The sequence below is a fragment of the Elephantulus edwardii genome, unplaced genomic scaffold (assembly GCF_000299155.1).
Source record: "Elephantulus edwardii isolate Elephantulus edwardi_28Jun2011 unplaced genomic scaffold, EleEdw1.0 scaffold00217, whole genome shotgun sequence".
Taxonomy (NCBI): Eukaryota; Metazoa; Chordata; class Mammalia; order Macroscelidea; family Macroscelididae; genus Elephantulus; species Elephantulus edwardii.
Genome location: NW_006399967.1, coordinates 209,118 through 228,141, shown reverse-complemented (window position 1 = coordinate 228,141; position 19,024 = coordinate 209,118). Strand labels below are relative to the sequence as shown.

Here is a 19,024-nt window from a genome sequence, read left to right as displayed (position 1 = left end):
TTGATATTTTTTCCTTTTTAAAAATTTATTATGAATTTCAATGAAAATTTAGAGACTGGATTTCCATTCATTCATTGTTGCACTTTTCTGCCCTCCCAACCCTCCCCCTCAGTACACTACCCTCTTGGAAAAGTAAAAGAAAAATTCTTTCATTGTTTTACAATCCCTCTCCCCAGGTCCACTCCACTATGCAGCCTTCGCTCTGGACTCAGGTCATGACAAACATACCCAATCACATATCCCTTTTAAACAGCTTTCTCCCTCATCTGTTTCAATGCAGTATACATTATTGAACCCATCTTTCTCAGTCTCCCTCCAACCCTGAGGTCAGTCCTGTTTTACAATAGTGGCACCATGCAGTATTTGTCCTTTTGTGACTGAGGTACTTCACTCAGCAGAATGTCCTCCAGGGTCACCCATTTTAAATAATATTGCATGAGTTCCTAGTTTTTCAATGCAGAGTAGTACTCCATTGTGTGAAGATATCACAGTTTCTCTATCCATTCGTTTGTTGATGGGCATTTAGGTTGTTTCCAACTCCTTGTCATTGTGAACAAAGCCGCGATAAACATGGCTGTGACTCCTCGATATTTTGATGAGGTCTCTGACTGTAGACTTTTCCAATGCAACCTTTTTCCTGAACTCCTGACTGCTAGTAAGTGTTTTGATTGTGGATCCAAGTAAGATGAAGTTATTGACAGTTTCAGTCTCTTCTCCATCTATCATGACGTTATCTATTGCTCTGGCAGTTAGAATTCTTATTTTCTTGACACTGAGATGCAATTCATACTGAAGACTATATTCTTTGACCTTCTGCAGCATTATATCGTGAGGATAACAGTATCTTCTTAGTTGTGATGATAAAATTAAGTCAAACAGGTTAAGGCTTTATCAATAGGGTTGGAATATAGGGAGAGTCAAGGAAGAGTTTTTATACATTTTGTTTTGGGGCTTCTTGGACACCCAGCTTTTGGGTCCTACCCACAGCCAGCCTCTGTGCAGGAAGACAAGACATTGCCGGGCCCTGCACCTTCTCACAATCGTTGATACGTTTGAGCCATTGTTGCAACCACTGTCTTGGTCAACCTCCTTGAGAAGCTTTCTCTTTGTCTCTGACCCGCTCTGTTACCAAGCCTGACATCTTTCTCCACTGCCTGGGCTCTCCTGAGAACATATACAAAGGTTAGAAAGCCAAGTCTTGCTTCTAAAGGGCAGTCTGGCTGTATTCTTTTAAATTTTTTTTTTGTACTATTTTGTGTGTGTGTATCATCAAATCAGATCTGATTGGTACAGGAGGAGATTGTGCCTCCTTCTCCAAGCAGAGCATCTGTGAACCCTGCGCCTCTGGGATTGCAGTGCAGCTTCTTGTCTGGCTGTAGTTTTTTATAGCATCAGGAATATACATGGTATGGTCTTTAAGTAAGTACTCAAAGAAAGCAAGAAGGCAAGGATATATCAGCTGAAAACTCCCTCATAGGGGAGCTCTGGTGGCCTAGTGGCAAGAAGTTGTACTGCAATCCCAAAGGTACACAGTTTGAATCCACCAGATGCTCTGCCGGAGAAGGAGGGAAAATCTCCTCCTGTACCAGTCAGATCTGATTTGACGGTACATGCACAAAAAATAATAAAATTTAAAAAATACTAAAAAAACCCTCCCTCATAAACACTTGTGTGTAAAAGAGTTTAAATAAGCTATAAACAAAACAGCAACGTATGAAAAACTCAGACCCTATTCTTCTATACGGATTACATCATATTATCAAGAAAACAAAAATCCTCACCATTGAACCGATAGGCAATATCAGGACAGAGAAAAAAAATTTAGTTGACATTGACTCCATTTTAATGTGATCCACAGTCAACAGACATTGTAATAGCAGTCAAGAAGTCAAAAGACATGTTGCATCGGGAAAATCTGCTGTCTAGTTCCTATTTATCCATAGTGTTAAAGAATGTCTGTTAAAGACTGAAGTGCCTCGGACCAAGCCGCAGCAGTTGCGATTGCTTCCTATCCATCTGAAAGTTGCATAGGAGTAAGGAAGAATGAAGAACAGATGCCTTTGGATTGCGTTGTCGGAGAAGAGTATTGACTATCCACCCCATGTGGATGTTGTTGTCATGTGTCGTCGAGTCGCCTGCGACTCACAGCGACCGTATGTACAACAGCCCTAAACCGTGCTCTGTCCTGTGCCAATCTCACCGTCTCTGGCACACCTACCCCTATTACCCCAGTCACTGAATCAATCCACCTCACAGAGGGTCTTCCCCTCCTGCGCTGTCCCTCCACCCTCCCAAGTATGACGTCCTTCTCTAAGGACTGACTCCTTCTTGCAACATGTCCAATGGATGTCAGACGAAGCTTCAGAATCCTTGCCTCCAAGGAGCAGCCTGGCTTCACCCTCTCCATTCCACAGACTGCCGAAAGAACAAACAGATCTGCCTTGGGGGAAGTGCCACCAGAGCGCTCCTGGCCCATTCTTTGGGCATGTTGTCAGGAGTGCTTGGAAAACGACATCAGCTGGGAAAGGTCAAAGGGAGGAAGATCTTCAGTGAGATGGACTGACATTGTGATGACAACCACGGATTGGGCGGGACGCAGATCGTGAGGATGCCGTAGAGGAAACAGAGGTTTGGATCCACCACGACTCATGTCAACGACGTTTCCCATAATCCTCTAGGAGCCTACAACTCCCAAGCACCCCCTTGGCTGACGTCACCCGGAAGCCTGCACGTGCAAACAGCCCGCGTATGTCATGGCGTCCAGGCGTTTATTGGGGTTTACGCGCATTTGGGCCTTTTGTCGAGCCCCAGAGATCCCAGACCCCTCTGCAGCCGGAAGGCTCCTAGTTCGGGGTTATGCTAAGAAACCAGGTGAGTTAGGTTAAGGGAGACCAACATGGGCACGGTGGGCCCACGGGGAGCTGGTAGTGCGCAGGCGCGGGACCGAGAGCGCGTTTCCTAGACTGTCAATCGGACACAGTGCGCAGGCGCACACTTTTTTTTTCTTGCGCTCTGCTAATGCGCAGGCGCCAGTTTTAACAAGGGTGGGGTGGGAAAGCAAGTGCCTTTCACTGCGCAGGCGCGGGCTGATAGCGACCTTGTAGTTCGAGACCAAGGCTGTTTCCTTTAAGTTACTATATGTTGTTGTTGTTATTGTTACACTCTTAGCGACACTCTGAATACTGGATCTGAACTCTGTACATCCTTATCCTGCCACTTTTGAATCCATGGCCGCAGGCACTGTGTCAATCCATTTCCTTGATGATCTTGCTACTATATGACGTTTTCATTCAGTCATTCATAGATACATTGTTTTAGAGCATTAATGACAATACCTGCAATGCCAGGTCATCAGCCATGGTATAGTACTTGATTGTGAGGGTAGCACAGGATAGGACAGAGTTCAGATCTGTTGTTCACAGCATCTCTGAGGTGTACTCGATTCAGCGACACCTGACAACAATATGACAGTTGAGCAAATCACCAACGAAGGTCGCAGGACGAGAAGAGACTCACTTGGATATTAGCCAGACACTTATTTAAACAAAACAGTTACCCAATTGTAACTGGATACAGCCATGCTCGACTTCTTTTCTCTATTATTTTTTTTAATTTTATTTTTTATTATTTTTGTGTGTGTACCGTCAAATCAGATCTGACTGGTACAGGAGGAGATTGCCCCTCTTTCTCCAGCAGAGCATCTGATGGATTCGAACTGTGTACCTCTGGGATTGGATTGCAGTGCAGCTTCCACCAGAACGCCCTTCTTTTTTCTGTTATTTTTTTAAAATTGTGATGCTCCTCAAAGTTCACAAAGCTGATTGCTTTTCCGTTGAAATGTGTGTCCCCATCTTACTTTATCTCATCATTTACACTTGACATGATGCACTGCTGCTTCTGCTCTCTCCCTAGAGCTCTCATATCCACTAATCCATCCATCCTACCCCACTCTGCTTTCAGGGGTTTATAGCTGGGCAAATGCTGTTCTTTTGCCTTTTTTTATGATTGGTTATTCGAAGGAATGTGTACCTATGTGATGTTACTGGTCACCTTAGGTTTTGTTGTTATGTACTGTGCAGTCAGAGCTGACGCATAGCTGACCGTCCAGTGGGTTCTCAGAGGCAGTAAATCACAAGGGAGGACTTTGTCCATTTTTCTCCCACAGAGCAGCTAGTGGATTTGAACCTTGTGCCTTAGGGTTGGCCGCACAGCTCCTTACCATTTGGCTGCCAGAGCTTCCTGTTTACTTTATAGGTCTGTCTGGTGGAAAGTTGAGCCATGGGGGTTGAGCTTTATTCCAGGTTTAAGGGTGACCGAGGGCCACATTCCATGTGGGACCAGTACCTGTGGCCTTTTCTCTGGTTTTGAGTTTTGCCTCACATTTCCCTTCACTCTGTCCAGGACTTTCTCCTGTGACCCCTTTGACCAACCACAGTAGGTCGTCACTGTCTAGTTGTTCTCCTCTTGGTCATGGAAGTTGAAGCTCACGCGGCCCATCAGTCCTCTGGACTAATTGTTTAGGACACCTCTGCTTTTCTTCACTTGTATTCCGGACAGGGAGGGACCATAGTTACACCTTAGATGGCTGATTTGAAACTCTGGAGACCTTTGAACGGAGGCACTCTGATCAGTAGACGCTGTTAGATAGAGGTGGACAGCAGCCAGCGGAGACTTTGAAGCAGGAGGAGTGAAATGGAACTAAAAAGGGACCGTGTTGGTCAGTCTGCACTCCAGGGTTATTTAATTCTGTGCCCTAAGGTGCGCCTGATACAGGCCATGGTCTTTGTAATCACTTGTTATGCATCAGACAGTTGGACAATGACTAGGGAGGATAGAAGGAGAATTGATGCCTTTGAGCTGTGGTGCTGGAGAAGAGTATTGAATGTACCACGGACTGCCAAGAAAACAAACAGATTCATCCTAGAGATGGTTAAACTAGGCTGCTCCTTGGAGGCAAGGATTCTGGGGCTTCGTCTGACATACTTTGGACATGTTGTAAGGAGAGACAGGTCTTTAGAGAGGGACATCATGCTGGGTAGAGTAGAGGGACAGCTCAGGAGGGGAAGACCCTCTGTGAGGTGGACTGATTCAGTGACTGGGGTACTCGGGATGGGTGTGTCAGAGGCAATGAGATTGGCATAGAATAGAGCAGGGTTTAGGGCTGTTGTACATAGGGTCGCTATGAGTCGCAAACGACTCGACGGCACATAACAACAACAACCACCTTGTCCTTAAATTGATTCAGGACCTGTGGGGAATGAGGGCATGCCTTGCCCCCTTGGGTATCAGGGCAGGGCCACACTCAGCCCCCTCTCGCTGCCCCCTCCCCAGTCATGAAGGGCGCTAAAGGTGGCAAAGGCAGTGTGGCCAGCGAGGCACTGAAGGACCCAGAAGTGTGCACGGACCCCATCCAGCTCACCTCGCACGCCATGGGTGTCAACATCTACAAGGAGGGCCAGGATGTGGTCCTGAAGCCGGATTCTGAGTACCCTGAGTGGTGAGTGGGCCGCGGCCTCCCCTGTGGCCCCCCACAGCCAGCTCTAGGTGGGGTGGGCGTGGTGGGCTCACTGCTTTCGGGGTTGAGGGGAATCGTTGAGCCCAGAAGGCAAGTGCGGCATGAAATCAATGCCTGTTTTCCTTTATCATTTATTAAGCGCCATCTGTGTGCCAGGCCTGTGCTTGGCGCTGGGGTGCAGCAGGACATCAGACAGGAAGCACGTGGTCAGAGGAGCTGCCATGGAGTGGGGGAGGGAAGGACAAGTGGAGGGGGGCTGAGGGCACCTGATGAGGCTGAAGTTAGGGAGAGCTCTCCTGGGATGTGACCTGTGGGCTTGCACCCCAGGGGTGGAAGGGGCTTTCCATGTGTCAGGGGAACAGCCAGTGCGCGTGCCCTGAGGTAGGACTGGGCCAGGACCGGGGCTGGAGAGCTGGGGAGGCAGAGTCCTGCCCGTGTGGGGTTGCAGGGACTGTGGGGAGATGTTTGCCCAGGCCCAGAGGCAGACCCTGTGGGCAGGGAGCTTCGTGGGGATGGGGTCCTCCGTTCCCCAGTTTAGGCAGGTGCTGGGTTCTGCTGATCTTTCTGCCCAGGAGGCCTTGGGGTGGTAGGGGTGTCCTGATCACCGTCCTCTCCGTCAGGCTGTTCCAGATGAACCTGGGTCCCCCCAAGACGCTGGAGGAGCTGGACCCCGAGAGCCGGGAGTACTGGCGGCTGCTGCGCAAACACAACATCTGGCGCCACAACCGGCTGAGCAAAAACAAGAAGCTCTAGGGGAGAGGCTGGGTACCCCCCTTCCCACCGAGGACACCCTCCTGCCCCCGCAGACGTGCCGGGCGCCCCCCGTCCCGCCGAGGACACCCTCCTGCCCCCGCAGATGTGCTGGGTGCTCCCATTCCTGCCAAGGACACCCTCCTGCCCCCGCAGACGGGCCGGGCGCCCCCCTTCCCGCCGAGGACACCCTCCTGCCCCCACAGACATGCTGGGTGCCCCCCTTGTGGCTGAGGATACCCTCCTGCCCCCACAGATGGGCCGGGCGCCCCCCTTCCCGCCGAGGACGTCCTCCTGCCCCCGCAGACGTGCCGGGTGCCCCTCTTCAGGACACCCTCCCTACCCCTGCAGACGGGCTGGATGGCCCCCTTCTGGCCGAGGACCTCCTCCCTTCCCCCACAGACGGCTGAGGACACCTTCCCTGCCCCCACAGATGGGCCAGGCACCCCACAGCTGAAGAACTGGAGGACGTGCAGTGCCCCTGTGACACCCCCACAGAGTGGCCGGGCACCCCATCCTCACACACACCGCTGGGGCTACATTGTCTGCTGTCCCTCCTTGGAGGACTTTGTTTTCTGCAGAAAGCAGGCTTCCCCCCCCAGCAGAGGTGGCTCCTGGCCCAGGGCTGTGGAGCCCAATAAAAACCTCTACGTCATGTGGCCGCGATGCCCCTGGTGTTCTCTGCTTCTGAGCTAGGAGGCCAGGGGACAGTGTGGAAAGGGGGGTGTCTCACAGCAAAGGCTTCCCCACAACCTGCACCCCAGCACCTGTGGGGCTTGTACAGGGAGAGCTGGGGCGGGGGAAACCCCTGGGGCCGATTCAGGCTATCCTTGCCCTGCCCCCTGGCTTCTTTCTCTCAGGTAGGCAACTGTGGCCAAGGGCACTGGCGGGCGTGGGAGCAGAGCTCAGGCTTGTGCCAGCCCCAGAGGGCTTGGGCCCAGACCCTGCCCAAGATGGCCCTGTCCTTAGGCTGCAGCCACGGGTCCTAGACTGATTCTGCCCCATCACAGGAACTGGTGTCCATGTAGGGAGTGCCTGTCTATTACATGAAGGGGGTAAATAGCAACTCCCTGCACCCCCAGGGCCTGCACCTTCAGCCCCACCCCCTCCTTGCCCACCCCTCCTGTCCCCATTGCTTGGAACCTCCATGTTCCTCCCACTCACCAGGCCCATCCTGCCCCAGGGCCTTTGCACTCACTGTGCCCTCTTCCTGGAATGCTTTTCCCCCAGATCCCAACGGTGCCTCCCTGACTGATGTCTCTGCCTGAGGATTTCCTCAGGGAGGTCGCTCCCTCCCTCCCCATTAGAACCCAGTCCTGTCCCTGGTGCTCCCAGCTCCTGGTGGCCCCGACCTTGGCCGCCACCCAGTGCTCCCAGCTCCTGTGGGCCCAGACCGCTCCCTGCCCCTGGTGCTCCCAGCTCCTGGTGGCCCCGACCGCTGGCCTTTCATATCTTAGGATGCTGTCACTTTGTTTCTTTCCTCCCAGAACGTCAGGGAGGGAATGGTGTCTGTCTTGCTCACACCACGTCCAGTGCCTGGTCCTCAGGGTACACCCGGCAATAGAGTGATGGATGGACAGATGGGGGTGGGTGAGTAGATGGGGAACAGATGGATGGGTAGGTGGGTGCCTGGTCACGTGGATGAATAGGGTGGGTGGGTGGAACTGATGGGTGGACAGGTGGGTGAGTGTTCAGGTGGGGAGGTGGGCAGCTAGCTGACCCCCTCTCCAAGGCTGTCATTCTCAGAGACTGCCCCCCTGCAGTTAGGCAGCTTTTTTGGGGGGGGGAGGGAATTCAGTTGCAAGGAGGCCCAGGTGTGAACAGGATGTGGACCTGAGGACAGGTGTGTGCTCCATTGGTCCAGTAGCTTGAGTGTGAGGACCTGGGGGTGCACCTGAGTGTGGCCACCCAGGAGAGGCCCTAGAAGGACATTCCCTGGGTGCACCTGCTCCCGTCCATGGTGTTGTGTGCACGCCAACCAGGCTGCCCCTCTCGGTGTGCCCACACTTGCCCTGAGTCACACCCATTCCTACCATCCAGCAGTCGGGAGTCCCCTCACCCTGACTTGGTAGACACGTTCTCCTGAGGTCCTTGGAGACATGCCTCGCCTGGTACCTTGTCACCAACCCTTCACATCCCTCCGTCTGGGAGACCACAAAGGCCGAAGACCTCTGAGGATGTGGGAGTTCCTTGATCCCCTGGGCCAGCCTGCACTGCCCAGGTCATCCCTGCTCCCCACACCAGCACAGGCCCGGAGGGCGCTTTGAGTGACACAGCCCAGCAAGGAAAAGAGCCTCTGGGTGGAAGCGCCAGGCTGGGAGCTGCCACCACCTCATGGTTTTTTGGGAAGGGGGCTGCATGAACAAGCCTGGGGTGCAGGGGGCTGGGGGGACAGGAACAGTTCCCAGAAGTAACTTCCCAGCAGCTCCTGGTCCCAGCCTTCCAGGTGAATCTTAAATTTAACCCATCCACACCTATCTGACAGAGGGGGCGACAGGTGTCCAGAGATCAAAGACGTGACAGGAGAATCCTGATTAAGAGTCTGAAAATGTAGACCCAAGTGTCAAATTACCATGGAATCCAGACTTTCTGGAGCCAGGGAGGCTGCCCAACCTGGAAGTCACTGAATCTAAATCCTAAACCACAAACATTGCTCGTAGTTTTTAAGCAACAGCGTAAAGGCTGTCCTGAGCTTTGAGAACCATCTCTGGGATGAGGGGTGTCAGTGCAGAAGAGACACTTGATGGTTTTTGTTCTCGGGGGGAGGGACAACTCGGGCAAGGAGCATAGACAAGTGGACAACTTGAAAAATGTCATCGATGTCACTGAAAGGCAAGTGGAGAGACTGGTGTACATTCTGTGTTTTCCCAATGACAAAATAAATACAAGAAGGTGGGCTGCCAGGCCCTGACGGTTGGTCGTGAGAGCATTCGCACCCCCCTCCCTGCCTGGCATCCGTGTCCCAGTGAGGCAGGGCAAGGAGGTACTGGGACAGGGATGGACCCGGACTGGCAGGGACCCAAGCAGCTGGTGCCACTCGCTGGTTTTGCTCCCTGGTGACCCCAGCCTGGAGGCTGAGCTGCTTCCATGACTGGCTGTTGTCACGGGGGTTAGGGATGGAGGACAGCAGGCAGGCGCCAGGCTCAGGCCGGGGGCCAGACCCTGTCCAGGGCCTGTGTGTGCTCCTTGGCCAGCAGCCGCAGGGACGCCTCATCCAGAGTGAAGCCATCAGCGAAGGCCGGACCAAAGGCGTGGGACCCGAAAGGTGCCTGCATGGTGGGACCCGGGCCCAGGAGGCGGGGAAGGCCTGGGACTGCGGGGGGCCCGGGACCCAGCCAGGGTTCGAGGGGGAGTGGCAGGGCCGGAGGGCAGGCAAAGGGCAGTGCTGGGGTCTCGGGGAGCCTCGGGGCTGCCACGGTCCTGGAGCTGGACTCCATACGCTCCTGGCGGCGCCACTTGGCCCTGCGGTTCTGGAACCACACCTGGGGGAGGGGCAGGATGGGTGCTAAGGCTTCACCACACAGTTCTGCCTGGGGTCTAACCTGACTCCCACTTGCTGCAGCCAACACTGTGTGTGCGTGAGCCTCACGTGACGCTGGCACAGGCATCTCTGAGCTGTCTAAGCCCTCCTCGACAGTCCAGAGCCCTCCTGGGTTCTCAGCTGCTGGGCTCCGCATTCAAGGCCCTGGAAGACCTAGCATGCTGTGCTTGCCTCTACCAGCCTGACTCTTTCACTGCTTACAAGGACGCCCTTTATCCTTCCTGCCTGGAAAACCTCCCAGTCAAACATCAGGGCCTCAGCTCCGCCATCTCCTCCTCCAGGAAGCCTTCCCAGTTTCTCCTGTCTGTGACCTGGGTGGGTGGGAGGGTGGTAGGGGCGCCCTCACCTGCACGCGCACCTCGGGCAGGTGCACCTTGGCTGCCAGCTCCTCTCGGCTGTACACATCTGGGTAGTGGGAGGCCTCGAACGCCCGCTCCAGCTGGTGCAGCTGGTACGTGGTAAAAGCCGTGCGGTTCCGCCGGTGCTTCTTCTTGGGCGCCTCCTCACCTGGCCCTGGGCCCCCACCCTCGGCCATGGGCCCCTCACTTGGGTTCAGGAACATGGCTCCTCTGCAGCCCTACCTGGAGGGATGGCAGCAGGCCAGGTGGTGGTGAGACAGCAGGAGGGACTGCCACCAGCAGAGGACAGGGCAGTCCCAGGAGAGCCCAAGAGAGGACAGGGCAGCCCCAGGAGAGGACAGGGGAGCCCAAGAGAGGACAGGGCAGCCCCAGGAGAGGACAGGGCAGCCCCAGAGAATCCCCGGAGAGGACAGGGCAGCCCCAGAGAGGAGAGGGAAGCCCCAGGAGAGGACAGGGCAGCCTCAAGAATAAGGAGTAACTCCCCCACCCGTCGCTCCCTCTTGGGCTGTCTGTTTCCTGTCTCAGTTCTTCCTGTCCATCTCTATCTACTCTTCTCTCTCTCTCTCTCTCCTCCCCTGCTCCCCTGTCCCTGTCTCTCTCCCTAAATCTGTGTCTCTTTCACTGTGTCTTCTTTGTCTCCCCATCCCTTCTCTCTCCCTGACCCTTTTCTTCTGTTCTTTTTCTCCGAAAATCTCTGTGTGTCTGTCTCTTCTTTCTTTGTCTCTGTCTCTAAGACCCCCAGGAAGTCAGGAATTATAAGGGCACCCCCCTGACCTGTACACTCTTCACCCTAGGGGCCCACTGTACCCACGCCCACCTGCCCAGGGCTCACCACCGAGCAGCCCCGCCGACAGCCCGGGATCTGAGGGGCACCCACCCCAGCAGGCCCAGCACCCAGCACCGACTGCGTCCAGCCTGGCCCTTCCAGACGCCAGCGGGGAGGGTCAGGCGGAGGATTAACTGGGGTGATTAGTTGAGTGGACCCCGCCCCCTGGAGCGGGTGGCCCTGAGCAGGGAGGGCAGGTGCAGGGCTGGCCCCACACTGCCTGGTTCAGCCACCAAGGACCACCCCCCTGGGCCTCAGTTTCCCTGGTTGTAAAGTGGCAGCACTAGTATCTGCTTCCCAAGGCCTCCAAGGACGCTCACTGAGCTGCCGTAAGCCAGGTGCTCCGTACAGTGGTCAGCCAACAGCGTGTAATGACTGCCCATGCTTATTTCCACCATCAGGGATCTGAAACAGGGCCCTAGGTCCATTACGGTGAAGGACATGGGGAGCTGAGGTCCCAGGCGGCGAGGGCACGGCCCTGGGCACAGACTGAGGCTAGGGCACTGGGGCAGTTTAGCACTTTCTGATGCTTCAGGGCCAGAGAGTAGGAAGGGACTTACAGCTGACCCTGCACCAGATTCAGGGGGTCAACTCCCAGGGAAGAGCTCGCCCCTCCTTCTCCCGTGGCCGCTGGCCAGTTAGCCCCGCAGCTCCTTACAGACTCGACCACCAGATCACACACAGAGAAGTCACTGCTCGTTCATCCACCCAACACGCATTTATTAAGTGCCTTCTGAATTCTGTTCACAGTGAACAGAACACAGAGACTCCTGCTGACATGAGCGGGGAGGGGAGGTCGGCCATCAGCTAAAACGGAGGCCCCAGTGCTGTGTGAACTTGGGGAGAAAAGTCAAGCCGGAGGGCAGGGCAGGGCCCAGGGCACACAGCGACCTGCAGGAAGGTCATCAGAGACTGAACTGGCGCACAGGGTTCAAACCCTGGACATGAGGAGAGGGAAGGGGAGGCCTCTGAAGAGCCATGGAAGGTTGTGGCCTGAGAGGACAAGACAGGGGGCCAGTGAGGAAGGCTGGAGGGCGGGGAGGGAGAGAGGGTTTTGAGAGGGGCCAGAAAAGCTCCTGCTTTGGTAAAAGTGGACAATCGATCAGCCCAGAGGTGGAACGGATCTGAGGGAGGGATGACATGGGGCCTGGCCTGGCCCTGCAGTCCAGGGAACCTGGGAGGTGTCCAGGGGACATGAAGCTGGGCAGGGGCAGTGGGAGCTTGGCCAGGGAGTGATGCTGGAACCCCAGAAAAGAAAGTGCTCTGAGGCCTGGGGTGGCAAGGACCAAATGAGGCCTGGGAAAAGGCAGCTGCCTTTGGGGACCTTGAGGTAAATGGAGCAAGACTGAGGACCCAGGGTGACAGAGGAGCCAGGGAGTGAGAGCGAAGGTAGCACTTTCCAGAATACTGACTTTGAAGGGAGCAAGATAAAAAGAGAAATAGGGCTATACAGAGAAAAGGGCAGTGCAAATGGTAAATGAATCTGGATGTGGACTGGAAGGTTGCATATCCCCACACGTGTCTCGGAAGAAAGGCCTGGCAATCTACCGAAAACTAGCCAACAGAAATTCTACAGACCCCAGTTCTGCTGACACACAGGCGTTAGTTACTCTGTTAGTGAGTCAATTTGACAAGAAGAAGGACTGAGGTCAGTGAGTCAGGGCGCTTAGTGTATAAGCAGTAGGCTGGGGTCTGGGATCAGGGAGCTGGGCAGGAAGGCCCCAAGGTTCACCGGGAAGGAGTCGCTAGAGCTCCAGGGGGCCAGTGCCTACTCTGACCTCAACTGTCCCGGGTGCAAAGTTGCACATTCTGTGGCCAGGGCCCTGTGAGGCCACTTGGCCGCTGGACACGCGGGGTGTGGGGACAATAACTCCCTTAATTATTTCATCACTTTAAAACGCTAATGAGCTGCTTCTGGCTCAAGCCCCAATTAGCTAATTGGACCTTGTGGGCTAAGAAGCCGCAGAGGGATAGGGGTGTGAGGGGCAGGGGGCTTTGTGCAGCTTAGCGTGAGGCGCGAAGGCTCCAGACGCTGCGTCAGCTTAGAGCGGGGATTAGGGGTGCAGGGGGTGCAGGGCCAAGGGGACAGGTGGCCCCGCCAGCTGGATTAGGCAGCTCAGGCCACTCATAGCCGTTTAGCCTCCCCCTAGAAGAACTGTTAAACCTTTTCAAGTGCTAGTGGGGAAACTGAGGCTAGAAGGTAGGCAGGACGTCAGGGGTGAGGAGAGGTCAGCGTGATCATACAGTGGTGTTTCAGTGACACTGGCCAGAGGAAGCAGGATGGCTGTGGTCTGGTGTCCCCACTGAGGGGCCTGGCAGTGATGGCCAGTAGTAGGGCTTGCTAGCTGCCAGCAAGCTGGCCCTGACCCACTCGCGCTCAGCAGAACCAAACGGTGCCAAAGCTGCACCGTCCCGGCCACGCGCATCAGATCCTGTGACTTGTGAGTCTTCAGGGCTGAGTGTCAGCAGATCACTAGGCCTTTCTTCCTGGTCTTGGTTTGGATCACAGCAACAAACAAGCCTCCGCTGACAGAAGGGTGGAGCTCCGGCAGGGAACCACGCTGAGGTCCCTCCTGTGTGGATTTCAACCTGCTGTGTGGATGGCAAGGTCCCAGCCCCCTGCCTGAGAGGACCTAGAACGCAGGGACAGGCCCCCTAGCCAGTGTTTCCCTTCTCTGGGGTCCTTGGGCCAACCTCCTGGTCACTTGCCTGTCCTTTATTCAAATGTGAGATGACTTATAGGTCCCCACAGAGGCTGTGCCCAGTGTTGGCACAGAGTGGGTGCTCAGTAAGCATTTAATGAAAGGCTAGGGGGATGGATAGTAGGTGGGAGGGTGGATGTGTGGGTGGGATGACAGGTGGGTAGATGATGGATTAGTGGATGGACGGATGAGTACATAGATGGCTGGAGAACGGCGGATAAATGGTGAGTGGATTGATGGGTGAAGGATGGTGGTTGGATGTATGGTGGGTAGGTAGATGGAGGGAGGATGGTGGGTAGGTAGGCGGATGGGTGGTCAGGTGAATGATGGACAGGTTGAGAGATGGCTGTGTAGGTGTGTGTATGGGATATGGGCGAGTGGATGGATGGGTGGGTGTAGGTGGCTAGATGAATAGATGGATAGAGAGGTGGACGGATGGTGTGTGGACAGATAGTGGGGAATGGATAGATAGGTGGCTAGATGGTGGATTTGTGGGTAGGTGGCTGGATAGTGGCTGAGTGGATGGATGGTAGACAGGTGAATGGATGGGTAGGTGAGTGGATGGATAGTTAAACGATGGATGGAGGGTGGTGGATAGACAGTAGGTGGTGGATGGATAGGTGGGTGGATGGATGGGTAGGTGAGTGGGTGGAAAGCGAGATGAATGGGAGGATAGTTTAGTGGATGGATGGAGGATGGTGTGTGGATGGATGGGTAAGTAGATAGATGGTTGGATAGATGCGTTCCTAGATGGATCGGGGTAGATCCGAAGCACATGGTCTGTAGGGAGGCCAAGTGTTGGCCCTTTGGGTTAGAGGCCCCTTGGAGTCAGAGAGACACAGACACCCAGTGTCCTTGAAACCGATGTCTTTATCAAGGTGCACATCCTTCCTTTGCGGGTCCGTGGCATCTGCGGCTGGCAGTGTCCCTGCGGCTGGCAGTGTCCCTGCGGCCTGCTCTGCCCTGCCTGTGAGTTGAGGGGTCAGTCAGCTATGCAGGCAGATGAGTGCCTCCATTCTCATGGTCCTCTGGAGCTCCTGGCCCCACCAGGGTCAGGGGTCAGGGGTCCTGGGCTCTGGGTGACGTAGTGCCATCAGCCTCCTGCACCCCAGCAGAGGCTGGGACACCCACGCTGCGCAGCTCCCGGGCCAGCTTCTCTGCCAGCTTTCGGAAGGGAGGCCTCCTCGTGGGCTCCGCCTCCCAGCAGCTGCCCATGAGGGCATGGACGGGTCCTGGGCAGCCCTCCGGGGGCTCCATGCGGTAGCCTTTCTCCACAGCCTCTGACACCTCCTTCAGCGACTGCAGGGACAGCACCGCGGTGGGAATGGGGGATCAGGGCCACAGCCCACATACACGTGGAACCCAGGAGCGGCCCCTCCGACCTTGCTCACCATCTTGGGGTATGGAGCCCGGCCATATGAGAAGACTTCCCACAGCAGGACCCCAAAACTCCACACATCGGATTTGCTGGAGAACTTCTGTGGGCCCAAGATCAAGGTGAGGAGAGATACCTGAGATCTTCCACCTGGGCTCCTGCCTCCTCCAGGAAGGCCTCCTGTGTTGACCTTCCTTCTCTGGTTTCTTCCCAACAGACTCCTCCCTGGAGACCCCTCCCCCGAAATCCAGATGACCCCCTCAAGAGTTCCCATTCTTTTTCTCTGCGGGGCACAGGGCTAAGATCCCCATTTCAGAGGGTCACAGAGGGAGGGGCCGGCAGAGGCTGAGAGGGGCAATTATGAGCTCCAGGAGGGAAGAGACTTCCAACACTTGACTTCCTCTGGGGTCAGGGACATCAGCTGACACACCCCATTCAGGAGGCTGCACCCCCATCCCCAGAGTCCCAGGGTGGGGACTCACCCCATGCTTGAGAGCCTCAGGCGCTGTCCACTTGACGGGCAGTCGGCTGGAGTCCAGCCCCTTCCGCTCAGCCTTGGCCAGGCCAAAGTCGCTGACCTTGGCCACCAGGTCCTCAGACACCAGGATGTTGCGCGCAGCAAGGTCACGGTGCACTAACTTCTTGCCCTCCAGGTACCCCATGCCCTCGGCCACGTGCCTGGGCACCAGGAGGGTGGGCGGAGCTTGGGAGCTGCCCAATCCCACAGGAGGGCTGCTCCCCGTGTTGTGCCTCAGTTTCCCCCCACCTCCTGCCCCTGCAAGGACCACTCACAGAGAAAACTGCAGGAGCTGGGCAGTGTTCACAAGGGACCGGCCCCGCGTCCGTAGAAAATTCACCAGGTTACCCTGTGGAGGGGGCGGGGCGAGTTCATGGAGCAGGGGCTGTTCTGGGAGCCCCATCCACAGGAACAAGGCCCCCCCGCAGAACACCTGCTCCCACGAGAATCCTGGTCACCCCATTCCTTACATTGGATCACCACCAGCATCTCAGGACACGTCTACACACAAATATTGCCCCATCAGCACCTCTGGTCGGTCACACCTCCGAATCCCTGCCTCATCAGCATCTCTGGCCACGCCCCCGAATCCCTGCTCATCAGAATTTCAGGCCACGTCCACACACGGATCTCCACCCAGTGGTTGTATCTAGTCACGCTCCCCATGACATCAGCATATCTGGCCATGCCCGCACATGAATGTCCGTTCTGTCAGCACCTCCAGTCACTCTCCCAATCCCCACCTCATCAGCATATCTGGCCACGCCCCCGAATCCCTGCCCCATCAATATCTTTGACAACGCCCCTGGATCCCCGCCCGCCTCTTTAGCATCTCTTACCACGCCCCTAATCCTCACCCTATCAGTACCTCTGGCCACGCCCCCGAATCCCTGCCCCATCAATATCTTTGACAACGCCCCTGGATCCCCGCCCGCCTCTTTAGCATCTCTTACCACGCCCCTAATCCTCACCCTATCAGTACCTCTGGCCACGCCCCCGAATCCCTGCCCCAATAGCATCTCTGGCCACGCCCCATGAATTCCTGCCCTATCAACATCCTTGACCACGCCTGAGTCCCCGCCCCTTAAGCCTCTAACCACGCTCCCAGTCTCCGCCCCATCAGCATCTCTTGCCACGCCCACGATTTCCTGCCCTATCAGCACCTTTGACCACGCCCGTGAATCACCGCCCCTTCAGTCTCTCTATCCGTGCCCCCAATCCCCACCCCATAAGCATCTCTGGCTACTCCCCCTAATTCCTGCCTCTATCAACATCTCGGGCCACATCAAACAGCAAACGAATCCCTGCCTCATCAGCATCTCTGGTCACAGCCTTGAATCTCTACCTTCATTAGCATATCTGGCCACACCTCCCAACCCCCGCCCCGTCAACCTCTCTCCAGCCACGCTCCCCAGTCCCTGCTCCACCTGCCCGGATGCGGCTGCATTCGCACCTTGCTCACGTGCTCCATGACGATGTATAGTCCCTGGTGCAGGATCACGCCCAGGAGACGCACCAGGTTCTTGTGCTGCATCTTCCTGTGGGCGGGGCAGGGCGGGGTGAGAGCCTTGCCCGGACCCCTCTCCCTTCCGATACACGCCATGTCCCCCACGCTGCCCACTCACGTCATGACCGCTGTCTCGTCCAGGAAGGCCTGGGCCGTCACGTCGCATTTGATGTTCTTGACAGCCACCTTCTGCCCCAGGTACTCCCCCTGAAGGACAGCTGGGGGCGGGCGGAGATCAGGACCCCCAAGCCCTCTCACCCAACCCCCACGTGTATCTGTGCACCTGCAGTCCCTGAACAGACTGAACCCTTCTCAGAGAGGCTCCGCTGAGCCAGGGAGGGGTCTGCACCCCTACCCGGCCCAGTCCAGCTCACCACCTGTTTTGGATACAGTTCCCCGTGCTAAGAATGGTTTTTACATTTTCAAATGTGGGGTGGGGATGAGGAAACAAAAGAAGAATGGTATCTGGTGGCATGTAAAAGCGCTTGGAAATGCAAATGTCAGGACCCAGAAATAAAGTTTTATTGGCAAACTGCCACACCCATCATTTGCCTGTTCTCTGTGGCTGCTTTTGTTTTACAAGCGCAGAGCCATCTGGTGCACCAGGCGGAAAACATTTACCCTACCCCTTCACAGAAACAGCCTGATAACCCCTGCTGAGGGCCCTGGAACCTTCTGGAAAAATCATTTCTGGGCAGGGCATTGTGAGCGGAAAACCATCGTGGGCAAAGTCCAGAGGTGTGGAGGCATGACAATAACCTGGGGGCTGATGGAGTTAGTCTTCCTCACCTCCTTTTACAGGGTGGGACCCCGAGACTCAGTGCCACTGCTAGGCGGTTGAGTGGTTCCTCCCCATTTCACACTTTCCTACTCACCTCCAAACTCCCCCTCTCCGATCTGGCCTCCCAAGGTCAAGTGCTGCAGGTTCAACAACCATCCGGCTGTGGAGAAGGGGATGTGTCAGTGGGCCTTGCTGCCCAGCCCCTTCTATGGGGGGGACTCCATCTGGTGAGACACCAGGTGATGTTCCCCCACAGCCACCCTGCTGTGGACACAGGGGCTGGTTGCTCCGCACATCCCCCAAGACACCCCACTTCTGGCACCCATTTTTATAGTTGCTGCCAGTAACATAACCTGACTGACTTGACCAAATAGGGGGTTCCTAGATGGCTAATGGTGAGGCTGTCTTGCTTCTCATGCTAGTTGGGCATGGGGGGGCCCCTCCAGACACACTGGTTATACCCTCACCTCCGAGTACTCAGGAACACCCCCCACCACCCTCAACAACAACAAGAAGGAACAAAGAAACAGGATAAAGGCTTCTGCTCCAGCCTCTCCAAGTCTCTCCTCTCTCCTGGCCAAGCCCCTCTTTCTCCCTACACACCCCCAAGGTCTGAGCCCTAAAAGCATGAGCATGTTGGAGATCTAGTCTCCACTCAAATGGCACCCGCCCCCCACCCCAGACACTCAGATCCCCCCAGAGAGGCATGCTCTTTGAAAAAAGACAGAGATTATGATTAGGAGCAAAAAACGTAGGCGTGAGCAAAGTTATTGTCACCAATTTTGTCTCACAGCGAGTGACCCCATGTACATCAAAAAGAAACCACCTGGTCCTGCCGCCTGCTCCCATCTCCAAGGAGATGGATCAACACCATCTATGGAACCATAGACACCATAATTCAAAGGCATCGATAGCAATTATTCTTCCATCTTCCTTATTCACTGTCCATTTTTTTTTATGGTGAGAAAAATTTATATTTAGAATTAGCCCGGGGGACTCAGTTTAGATGATCCCAATTTTGTTGGCAACATCCAAAGCATCATAATCAGGAGCAAGTCGAACATAGGCCTTCTTCTCTCCATCAGGCCTAATCAAAGTGTTGACCTTGGCCACATCAATGTCATAGAGCTTCTTTACAGCTTGTTTAATTT

At 55.3% G+C, this 19,024-nt stretch overlaps 3 protein-coding genes across 3 annotated transcripts in view; 1 reads left to right on the top strand and 2 right to left on the bottom strand.

Moving 5' to 3' along the window:
* The first annotated feature begins 2,753 nt into the window (after positions 1-2,753).
* Positions 2,754-6,268, top strand: MRPL54 (mitochondrial ribosomal protein L54). Its single transcript, XM_006897893.1, has 3 exons — positions 2,754-2,871; positions 5,332-5,497; positions 6,136-6,268. Exons 1-3 carry the CDS (start codon positions 2,754-2,756, stop codon positions 6,266-6,268), a joined length of 417 nt encoding a protein of 138 aa, XP_006897955.1.
* Positions 6,269-9,408: 3,140 nt separating this feature from the next.
* Positions 9,409-10,368, bottom strand: RAX2 (retina and anterior neural fold homeobox 2). The gene is made up of 2 exons (XM_006897892.1): positions 10,153-10,368; positions 9,409-9,747 (listed from the first exon to the last, which is right to left on the bottom strand). The coding sequence occupies exons 1-2, from the start codon at positions 10,366-10,368 to the stop codon at positions 9,409-9,411; spliced, it is 555 nt and encodes a 184-aa protein (XP_006897954.1).
* A 4,335-nt stretch (positions 10,369-14,703) lies between these two features.
* MATK (megakaryocyte-associated tyrosine kinase) overlaps positions 14,704-19,024 on the bottom strand; it is a 13,450-nt gene continuing 9,129 nt past the window's right edge. Inside the window, exons 7-13 of the mRNA XM_006897958.1 lie at positions 17,968-18,033; positions 17,211-17,310; positions 17,039-17,123; positions 15,861-15,934; positions 15,551-15,746; positions 15,085-15,171; positions 14,704-14,992 (exon numbers count right to left, since the gene is read on the bottom strand). Coding sequence (XP_006898020.1) covers positions 14,753-14,992; positions 15,085-15,171; positions 15,551-15,746; positions 15,861-15,934; positions 17,039-17,123; positions 17,211-17,310; positions 17,968-18,033 — 848 coding nt within the window. The 3' untranslated portion in view covers positions 14,704-14,752. The remainder of the gene's footprint in view (positions 14,993-15,084; positions 15,172-15,550; positions 15,747-15,860; positions 15,935-17,038; positions 17,124-17,210; positions 17,311-17,967; positions 18,034-19,024) is intronic.